The 11,828-nt window shown below is 39.4% G+C and overlaps 1 protein-coding gene across 2 annotated transcripts in view; it reads right to left on the bottom strand.

The window, feature by feature from the left end:
- Positions 1 to 5,118: 5,118 nt before the first annotated feature.
- The window catches only part of LOC144084624 (interleukin-1 receptor accessory protein-like 1), a 75,575-nt gene continuing 68,865 nt past the window's right edge, over positions 5,119 to 11,828 (bottom strand). Inside the window, exons 10-12 of one of the 2 annotated variants that reach the window (XM_077613234.1) lie at positions 10,026 to 10,196; positions 7,214 to 7,258; positions 5,119 to 6,095 (exon numbers count right to left, since the gene is read on the bottom strand). In XM_077613234.1, coding sequence (XP_077469360.1) covers positions 5,356 to 6,095; positions 7,214 to 7,258; positions 10,026 to 10,196 — 956 coding nt within the window. In that variant the 3' untranslated portion in view covers positions 5,119 to 5,355. The remainder of the gene's footprint in view (positions 6,096 to 7,213; positions 7,259 to 10,025; positions 10,197 to 11,828) is intronic. The other variant, XM_077613226.1, reaches the window with a different exon arrangement.

Raw genomic sequence — 11,828 nt, 5'->3', positions numbered from 1 at the left:
TGCGCCGTGTCGTCATTTATACACATTTAATGCGTATGTCGTATTTTCCGGACTATAAGTCGCATTTTTCCTTCATACTTCGAGCCTGCCGTTGAGCCTACTTCTTATAGTAGAAGGATAAAATATCGTATTTGACTGGAATGTAAAACCGAGATGTCAATAAGTTATTTCATTGTTTTGCTTAGGTTTTTGTGGCAAAAATTATTTTTGATTTTTGTGTATTATTGTTTAAATCAAGGGTTCGCGGGCCGCTTTAACGTCAACTTGATTTCACGTGGGCCGGACCATTTTAGATATAATATTTAGATTTTTTTTTTGAAATGGATTAAAAGAACTGGATTAAAAGCCCTGAATATTCAGTTTTTTATAGATCTAAAACAATGTTTATTTTAGCTTTTTTATATATATTTTTTAGATTTTACAAAATGATTTTTGAACTAAAAACGCAGAAAAAAATGGATTAAAATATTACAATTATTGATTTAAAAGGGGGAAAATCAGGAAATTTAATATACATCTTTACTCTTCATTTTAATTTGATCCTAAAACAGAAAGTCGGCGCCCATGATTTACTTTCCCGGGCCACACAAAATGATGCGGCGGGCCAGATTTGGCCCCCGGGCCGCCACTTTGACACATATGGTTTAAATGTATTATTTTGGCTTCCTCGGCCAGTATATGCATCCATAATTATGGATGAATATATTAACGGAGAAGACTACAAATGTTGAATCTACTCAAATCAGCAATGTGGTTTTTTTGCACAAAATGTGGATGTTCTTCGGTTTGGTGAAAAACTGAAATTTGGTGTTGGTGTTAAGGATTCAAAGCTTAACGTTTTGCTTGTTTATTTGTCATTTTACCATTTTAAAATGTTTTTGTTTGCTTTTTAAGTATTCAGAGTGATTTGAAATTTCACCCCAAAGGGCCATGTTTATTTATTTACACAAGTTCTATTGTTTACAGTTAAAAAAAATAAAAAAATAAAAAAGTATTTGATTTTTTTGTGTCGAAAATTAACTGAACGTAGCCCTAAAAAAACTAGACTGCAGACTAAATAGGACTACGAAAATAGTTAAGATTTTAGGAGATTAAAAAATAACCAGAATAAATATTAAGAGATTGAATGTATAGTTGTAAATTGAGTCATATGCTATAATATTACAGGATAAAAATACTTTTTTTGTTGCTAAAATGAACTTAATGTGAACCAGAACTGTTTTGTTTTGATTTTTGGCTACGTAAGGTCTGTATCAACACAAAACTACTTTTGGCGAACATTTTTAAAAATGATTTTTTTTTCGTTTTATGGTACATAAAATAAAATACACCACCTATTATAAATACATTTGGAATCATTATTTATTTTTTTGGGATTAATTCAGGCCAACATTGCTGTCCTAGACAGCTCTTTATTTTTTTTCTTAAAAACAAAAAATATATAATTTCCCCTATATAGCGTGAAAAAAAAACTTGTTATCAAAGTAACGGAAAATATTGAAAAAAAAAAGGAAAAAATATATATATATATATATATATATATATATATATATATATATATATATATATATATATATATATATATTCTTCTCTCCTCCTATTTGTGCTTTAAGCCCCCAAACACAAAGTAATACATTTCACACAAAAACAAACTCTTCCTTGCGAAACAGATTGCTAGACTTAAAAATAATAATTAAAAAAATTATAACAAAATATTTTTTCAATCATCCGCCAAAAAAAACCCCTAAATTTATTCATAAACTCAATTTATCTTCCAGGCCTATGTCCTCAAAAATGGTATTAAAAAAAAATCATAGGATGTCACCGATCAAGAATCGTTTGTGAATCTGGCCCATTTTTTAAAAATAATTCAATGCTTTTGTTCAAAATATAAATCTTTTGCTAAATACCACAACACACGTTCTGTGAGCGGACCTGGCCGCCAATGAGTTTGGGTGGAAATGGGAAAACCGCCAAAGGGGGTTTGAGATATATTGTGAATTTCCCTCCTTATCCCAAAAATTCCACTTAGAAAAATAGATTCTTTTGTAAAATAATACAACATCTGAACGTTTTAAATGTCAACAAAGGCGCGTCATCCCAGAGGAAACGGCCACGTAAGCCCTCAGCTCAGCACCGTATTTCCCGGGTACTTCCATTTTTTTGGGGTTCGGAACTCCTGAGTTGATGTCCTTTTCCTTCACGGCCATCGGAACGAGCGCCATCGAAAGAAGCCGCCGGACGAGCGCAAAAAAAGTTCAAAAGACGAAAGGACTGCTACAAATAATAACTATAAAGACTATTTACAAGACCCTGTTTTAGCGGCCAGCTTTATTCGCTGGCATCGGACGTCAAGGTTTTCCAATCATTTGTTCATTCCAATTCAATTGGCAATCGAAAAGACAATGTTATGGTACTCGGACGATTCGCCGAAAGACGTTTCGCCGACGGACGTTTGGCCAATGGACAGTTCGCCGAACGGACGTTTCGGCGAAACGGGATTCGCGCGCTCGCCCCGCCCCCGGATCGTGTGTGTACATGTTTTTCAACCTCGGCCCGCGGGCCATATACAGCCCGTTACAGATAACATTCATTTAGGAATAACAAGGGCATGTACTGCCCCCCGCTGGACATATTTCTAAATACAAGTACGTACTACAATGTGCTGCCAATTTTTAATATATTTTTTATTTTAGCCTTGCATTTAAAGTAGTAGCCATTTGGACACGCAATGTAATTTATCAAAGCTGGGGATTAATGTCTGACACTGAGAAAAAACAACACTAGAAGACTTATGTGAAATTCTAGAGAACAATACCTGGGAACGCCATGAAACACACTTTTACTTGTAGTTTAATTTTAAATAATTTCCCATTATTTTAGGAAATATATATATTCAAAATGATCTGCTGAGAACCTTAATTCAAAGATTAATCTCAACGTTTTCTAGGCTGGTGTAAATTTTCTGGAGTAGGATTTCTGGACTGGATTTACAATTTCATTACAGTAGTACTTACTGTTACTACTACTTTATTTTCTCTATTTCTTCTGTCACGTACTGTTCTGCGTGATCTGCAAATGGCTACTACTTTAAACGCAAGGATAAAATGAAAAATATAAAAAATTGGCAGCACATTGTAGTACGTACTTGTATTTAGAAATATGTCCAGCGGGGGGCAGTACATGCCCTTGTTATTCCTAAATGAATGTTATCTGTAACGGGCCGTATATGGCCCGCGGGCCAAGATTGAAAAACATGTACACACACGATCCGGGGGCGGGGCAAGCGCGCGAATCCCGTTTCGGCGAAACGTCCGTTCGGCGAACTGTCCGTCGGCGAAGCGTCCGTCGGCCAAACGTCTTTCAGCGAATCGTCCGGTCACGCAACGTTTTAGGACCATCCGCGTCCACTCGCGTGACGTTTAGCCATCCCCCGGTGGCGAACGGTCGCTAGTAGACCTCCAATCCGTTTAGCGGTTGAGCGTTTGTTCATTGACTGTCCAACACGTCAAATTAGCTTCCTCTGCTAATGCATGTTTTGTCGTTAATTCATTGAGGGTGGTACGTATGCTAGCGTTAGCAAATGTGAAGATGAAAACAAATCAGTATTTGTACATTGTTAAAAACAATTTCAGGATACAAATTGACAACTAACAGGCCACCTGACTGAGTTTGAGTGGAATATTGAACCCGCATTGTTAAAGCTATGCTAGCTTGTTAGCTACAGCAGGTTTGAGCGGACGGAGTTACAGAGAAACGCATTTGAATGGAATTTGATGGGTTATTTGCATAGGCTAGCTCGTTACGGCAATGAAACATAACACCGGGGACAAAGTTTTTAGGATTTTAGATGTGACGACTCATTTTTGGGTACACAATCCAAAACCGATTCAGTTCGTCTCTATATTATGTCAGCTTTGAAACCAGCTTTGTTCCAATACATTTTTATTTTTGGATTTGTTGTGAACCTAAAATATGTCTACTTTTCTACATTTAATTTTGGCATGATAAAAAAACTGGATTCCACACTCCTAATTTGGTTATAATTATCTGCTAAAAATAAAATATTTGCGATTGTTTTTCCAAATTTAACTCAAAGACCGAGAAAACCCCCCCAAAATTATCTATTAACAGCTGTCAGATCTAAAGAAATAAAATAATTAAAACCTAAATAAAATCTTTTTTATTGTTTTTTTTTCTTCAAATTGACATGATCGAGAAAAACTGAGATAAACAGCTGTCAGGACTAAAAACAATAGACAGAATTAAATAGTTTTTGTTTTTCCAAATTTAACTTGGCATAATCGAGAAAAACAGATTTTACCCTCCAAAAACTGCTATAAACAGTTGTCAGAAAAAACAAAACAAAACTACGTATTGTTTTAATTGGCCCAGTGTGATCCTTCACTGCTATTGCTCACAAATTGAAATGACCTGAAATAAACTCCTATTTTAACATAGTTTTTCCAAATTTAACTTTACATGATCGCGAAAAACTGCGATAGGTTTTCAATTCTACCTTGAAAAAAACACCTAAACTAAAAGAAAAAAAATATATAGATATATTTATATATATATTTTTTCTAACTTAAAAAAAATACACCTAAAATAAAAAAATTAAATAAAAATTACATATATATATATAAAATTTATTTTAGGTGTATTTATTTGAGGGTAGAATTGAAAACCTATCTCAGTTTTTCGCGATCATGTCAGGAAAAATATAATATATATATTTTTTTCACAGCAGTGAAGGATCACGTTGGGCTAATTAACACGAAAAAAAACATATATAAATATATATTTTTGTTTTGTTTTTGTTTTTGTTTTGTTTTGTTAATTGGCCCAATGTGATCATTTACTGCTGTGAAAAAATAAAAATATAAATAATTTAAAAAAAAATATATTTTTTGTTTTGTTTTGTTTTTTTAATTATTTTTTTTGTTAATTGGTCATATGTGATCCTTTACTGCTGTGAAAAAAATATATATATTTTTTAAATTAATTTATTTTATTTTTTTGTTAATTGCTCAATGTGATCCTTTACTGCTGTCAATATATATATATATATATATATATATATATATATATATATATATATATATATATATATATATATATATATATATATATATATACTTTTTTTTTTTTTTTTAAATTGTTAATTGGCCCAATGTGATCCTTCACTGCTATTGGTCCAAATTGAAAGAGGACATCTCGATTTTTTTTGTACATTGACTGCCATTTGAAAAAGAGCAAAACAAATGAAGCGCCCATCGCAAAGCAATCCGACCCTGTCTCCTGCGTGAGTGTATTTGTCTATAGTGTGTGTGTGTGTGTGTGTGTGTGTGTGCGTCACCAGATGACACTGGAAATACTTGTTTCCCTGGGCAGAAGCGGCAACATGGCACTGTTGCCGTGGGCCTCCTCCAAACTCTGCTGCCGCGGCGATTTCTTGGACGGCGCCCGCTGTCCGTTCAGCAGCGTCATGGGGATGTTGCAGTACGTGTGCTGGCTCCCGCTCACCGACAGGTGCGCCGCCGCCGTCGTCGGCAGCGGATGCTGCGGCGGGCATCCCCGCGGCGCCGTCTCGTAGCCGTAAACGGGGTAGTACTGTTTCTGCCTGCCGCGGTAGGAATCGCGGCGCAGGTCCGGGCGGGCGGCGGCCACGGCGGCGGAGGCCGCCACCGACATGGCCGACGCCGCCCGGAGCTCGCCGAAGGGTCCCCGCTCGCTGGCGTCCAGCGCCCGCAGGCGGCGGACGTCCAGGGCCTCCGTGCGCTTGAAGGGCATCTCGAAGAGGAGGCGCTTCCAGAAGTGGGAGTCGGGCTCGTTGCTGGCCACGCCGCGCCACTTGATGACGGTCAGGGTTTTGATGATGTGTTTGAGGGCCTCCACCTCCTGGTAGTTGATGACGCCGCGCAGCTCGGCGCACTCGATGAGGATGACCTTGATCTCGCCCGTGACCAACATGTTGCGCAGACGCGTCTCCAGTTCAAAGATGCTCCACCCCCGCCGCAGCACGTAGCTCGGCGTCAAAACGATGATCAGGCGTTTGCTCTGGTCCACGCAGCGGGCCACGTCCTCGATGTAAGCTGCAAACACACGCGCAAGCCAACGACTACGTCAGCCTCGGTGAGCATCAAGCATTTAGCTAGCATAGCTGCGGTTTAAACGTCTAAAATGTTGTCTTCGGTGCGTATATATGTTTACGGTGGCACCTCTACTTACAATTGCTTCTACATACAAAGTTTTCAGGTTATGAAAGCCTTAGATAGGCAAGTGACTGTTCCAATACCTCGACATACGAGTGCCACTACATACGAGTAATTTGAGATACGAGGAAAATTTTGAGGAAATATTTATCTGGAGATATGTGACAAATTTTGATATACGAGCAGACAGCGAACGCAAGAGGGTGGTCATAAGAACATCATGGCCACTGTCTTTCTGGTCGCAACTCCCTCGTGTAATGTGTCTGTGAGCACTGGGCGGAGCGATGCATTTTTTCAATGTTTTTTTTCTCGTTAGTCAGTGCGAATGGCGGAGCGATCGCTAATACGCGTGACCGGACGTTTCGTCGAAAGACGTTTGATCCCCGGACGTTTGGTCGACCGGATGTTTGGTAGAACGGACGTTTGGTCGACCGGACGTTTGGGAGAATGGACGTTTGGTAGAATAGACGTTTGGTAGAACGGACGTTTGGTCGCCGGGTTCGCTCGCTGTCAAATTATGACAGAGTTTACTGTTGATATTTTGATATTAGATATTTAGATATTAAACTAAACTGAGAGCTGGTTTCAACAGTAACAACCCGGCGACCAAACGTCCGTTCGACCAAACGTCCGGTCGACCAAACGTCCGGTCGACCAAACGTCCGGTCGACCAAACGTCCGGTCGACCAAACGTCCGGTCGACCAAACGTCCGGTCGACCAAACGTCCGGTCGACCAAACGTCCGGTCGACCAAACGTCCGGTCGACCAAACGTCCGGTCGACCAAACGTCCGGTCGACCAAACGTCCGGTCGACCAAACGTCCGTTCGACCAAACGTCCGTTCGACCAAACTTATTTTTGAGGGTGTCTGCATCGTAATCCAAATTCATTGAAATTTGTTTTTGTTATGTTACGAGCGCATTGCTAACAGCTAACAGCTGACAAAATGGAGTAACCCAGTTTTGATCTTCCTGTGTGGACAAGTGAAAAAAAAGTACCTCTAAGTAGTCTGGTGTCATCCTGGTAATGATCAGTGCTGAAACCTGAACATAAATATTCAACATTGAAACGGTGACCAGCAGTCACTTTGCAGTCAACACAAATATGACAATGTAAGGATGACCTTTGACACCAACTGCACGCATTGGTTCAAGTTTGGATATGGGAGGGGCACCACAGAACAAGAAAGGAGTGGCAACTACTCTCAACGTGCTAAACTGGTCAACTTTTAATCGTTTTTATGGCAACTATTTGACTAACCGGCTGCAATTGACCTTTCCCAAAGGCTCCGCCCCCACTTCGATACTGTTGCTATGCAGGGTAGCTATACCGGAGTAAGTTTGGGTTTTGTTTTGGAGATGTACTAAAGCAATATCTTCCAAATTGAGGCAAAAGGGTTTCCAATATGTGGTGGAGGGTTAATTTCACAATAAGAGAAGGGAAACTTTAAATTATTGTAGCAAAAGTATACAGGTCGCTAGCTAAAATCTGAGGTTTTTTTTTGTGCATGGGTATGCTCTTGTACTGCTGGGGAAGTTATATTTGCTAATTTTGTCCAATTTTAGCATTACTGTTAAGTTAGCAAGTTAGCTAAACCCGATGCTCCAAGGCTAACATGATAGTTGTCATTTTAGGCGCCACAGTAGTTGAAGGGTTAGCAAGTCCGCAGCACAGTTCTGAGATCGAGGGTTCCATCCCCATGGGATTCCGACCTTTCCGTGCCTCTGTGGCTTTTCTCCGGGTACTCCGGCTTCCGTCCACACCCCGAAAAACAGCTATGCTAAGCTAATTGCATGCTACATTGTCCTTAAGCATGGGAGTGAGTGTAATTGGTTGTCCGTCTCGTCGTGTCCTGCATTTGGTTGGCAACCGATTGGGGGCATGGGGCTTGCCCGCAGTTGGCTGGGATAGGCTCCACCCTTGTGAGGATCAGCCATGCGAATATTGATAAATTGTATTTTTTTTCTAGTATAAGTGTATTTTTCAGAGTACATGTCGCACTTTAATTTGGCGCTTTGGTGACCCTACTCACGATTGTTGGTCGTCAACCTCCTTGCCATTGAATGCCACTCAAGCCATTTTGGGGCGGCCAAAAAAATTGTCGTGGAAAAGCGGGGAATGGCGAAGGCGGGCACGTTCTTGATGACTTGCATGCACATAGCACGTGGCATGCAGTGGGGAACAACTGGATCAAGACCATGAGAGGGCGCAATCGAGAATTGGGCTTCCTCGTGCTACTGCCGTCGCTATGCTAATGTCTTGCTTTTGTTAACAGCAAGGTAAGTGGCCAGAATGATTCATGCTAAAATTCTAATGAAAATTTTAGGTACCGTATTTTCACGACTATAAGGTGCACATAAAAGTCTTACATTTTCTCCAAAATAGACAGGGCACCTTATAATCCAGTGATAGGGTACACCATCCTCTACAGCTCTCACAACTACGACAAAGCCCCCGACTACTATTTTTCCCGTAGAAAAAGTACTGCGCAGAGACTGCTGGGAAATGTAGTTCTTTGGTCAATACACCCAGTATGATGGCGAGCACACTAATTTGGTGCTTGCCGTATATGTGTGTGTGTGTGTGTGTGTATGTATATATATATATATATATATATATATATATATATATATATATATATATATATATATATATATATATATATATATATATATATATATATATATATATATATATATATATATATATATATATATATATATATATATATATATATATATATATATATATATATATATATATATATATATATATATATATATATATATATATATATATATATATATATATATATATATATATATATATATATAATATAGATGAATATCGAACCGCAACATGAGATTATGGCTACGTGAGGCGTATGTCAAGTGACCGGATGGCTTTTTTCGCCGTCACTTTTGATTTGCGACCAAGTCACGAAAATGAAATGATGACGTGAGTGCATTTTAAAATGGCTAAATAAAAGTACAACCGAACTCAGTTTTGCTTCCGTTGCCTTTTTAAAAATGTGTTTTTAGCGTGTCCGTATGTTTAAACTGGTGTATGTTTTGCCATACCTGGCTGCGTCTTTAAAAACGGTGCGTCCTTTGTGTGTGTCAAATACAGAAATAGCACTCGTTACTGACACTGCGGCTAAAAATACGATGCGCTGTATAGTCGTGAAAATACGGTACATTTCGTTGCCTTGATTTTTTTTTAAACATTTTTAATTAAAAGGAACTCTACTACACTGGACCCCCGGGGTTACGACATTAATCCGTTATTGTAAGGTGAAATCGTCAAGCAAAAGCAATACAGTAATCCCTCGATTATGGCGGTTAATGTAGACCAGACATGGGCGCGATAAACAAAAAAACGCAAAGTAGGGTCACCCCTATTTTAAAATAAAAAAAATAATTAAAATAAAAAAATTAAAATTAAAATAAAAAAATAAAAAATAAATAAAAATAAATAAATAAATGCAAAATTTTAAATAAATACATAAATACAAGTTTCCTAGTCCTAGTAGCAAGCGGAGGACAGGGGAGTGGCTGGTTTCAGCGTGGATTATCCCCCCCAAAATTCCCCAAATGTCGTGAAACTGCGAAAGTTGAAGCCGCGATATTCGAGGGATTACTGTAAATGATTGTTATCGTGATCGAATTAAAGCTCAAATTAAGCCCACGTGATTCATTGAATAATGAACAATTCCATGGTCTCCATCCATCTCCTCCCAGTCGGACACAAATGCGCTGGAATGGCGAGAGGACGGCAATCCCGGGAAAAGGTGACAGAGAGAGCGCTTACTTCCTGTGGGGATCAAGTCCCTGTCGGGAATGAAGAGTTTATACCCATAATGCTTCTCCAGCACGTCGGGCAGGATCTCCAGGGCGAAGCGCTCCTCCTCGCCGCTCTCCTGGCTCCACTGGTCGGGGTCCACTTTGATGTAGGACAGGTAGGCGTCGTAGTCCTTGTGCTCTGCGGGATCATTTTTCACAACGCCCCTTTCAAAATAAATTCGTGGCCATGACATGAGAGGCTGTTTATCATTGTAGCGCACTGTCTTTTTTGCCGCATCTCTTTCGTGTATAACTACTATATCTACGAGGACTGAACGATTTATTCAGACGAGTTTCGACCAGGAAACGCACCACGCGCATGTGCGGGCAAAAAAGAGGACTTTCTGGGTAATGAAGTATACTCGTGCACACAACAGCGATAGCCAATGGCACCCTTTCTCAGAATAAAACTTCATTACCCACAATCAATACGTGGGTAGGCTGTTATTCCTTCCGTAGCCTGTTAGCTCCCGCGATCGCTCATTCAAGACTACTTCTCGTTAGCAAGTGGCTGTGCGTTATCTTATTGTGAGGACATTTGTGTGCATCATTTTCGGAATATTTTGAAGGCAATACAACAGCAAACAGGCCATTGATAGCGAACGTGAGGGTAGAGGCGTGGCAAACCGCTAACCCGACCAGAACGAAGGTAAAAACAAATTAAACATGATTAGAATTCAGTTTTGTGTAAAGTTACATTAAACGTATGTTTGAGTGTGTCTGTATATATTAATCCAAGTTCATTTAAATTTGTTTGTTCCGTTACGAGTGCGTTGTCGTGGAAAGTCCCCCCGAAACCCCAACCCCCCCCTCTGTGCGTCTGTCTCTTTTCCCGTCGGCGAAATCCGCCCAATTTTTGTTATATTAAACACATTTTATTACTATTAAACCACTAGTTATGTGTTACTTTGCTAATAGGTGGCGAATTAGAAGAAATAAAACATTTTTTGCAATCCAATATCCTGTTTTTGGTGTTTTTTCAGAGGGTTGGAACGAATTAAGTTGTTTTTAGTTCATTTCAATGGGAAACGTTCGCTCGAGTTACGAAAAGCTCGACATACGATCTCAGTCCCGGAACGGATTAAGATCGTATGTCGAGGTACCACTGTACCTTGATAGTCATAATTCAGAAGTCAAAACACATGATAATGTGTGCTTTTTAAAAATCATTTCACCACTTTAAAGCACAAAAAGTCTTTTGACAACATCGTTACGTTGTTGCTAATCAATGAGTATCATAGGAGTATGCATTCACAGGAGTATAATGAAAACATAAAAATATTAAAGCGGCGTTAGAGGTAATATCGGCTCCGCAGTCCCGACGTGACGCTCCTATTGGTGCGTTCAGGACTCCGTATTTTAGCTCACAGGTTAGCGGAGAGCCATATGCACCTGTCAAAAGAGCCGCATGCGGCTCGCGAGCCACAGGTTCCCTACCCCTGTTCTAACCGATCCAGCCCAGACCGTTTAACCGAGGGATGGCGAACACGTTAGACACAAATTTGAAACTGTGAGAGTCAGAGTGATGTCAGAAGCAATATAAAAAAAAAAATCCAATCTGCCAAATCATTTTTTAAAATATTATTTATCATTTGTTTTTAACAGGCTCTGATAAATTTGAGTGTTTAAAAAATAAAAGAAACATGAAATCAGGCAAAGAGCTATAGTATATACCAAATATGATAAGAAGCAAAGATCCGCATACGGCTCGAGAGCTGCGTGTTCGCCACCCATGTTTTAACCAATCAAGTTTCTTCTCAAAGTTCGACTG

This window comes from Stigmatopora argus, chromosome 1 (assembly GCF_051989625.1).
Source record: "Stigmatopora argus isolate UIUO_Sarg chromosome 1, RoL_Sarg_1.0, whole genome shotgun sequence".
NCBI classification, from domain to species: domain Eukaryota; kingdom Metazoa; phylum Chordata; class Actinopteri; order Syngnathiformes; family Syngnathidae; genus Stigmatopora; species Stigmatopora argus.
This window is presented reverse-complemented; position numbering and strand designations above follow the sequence as displayed.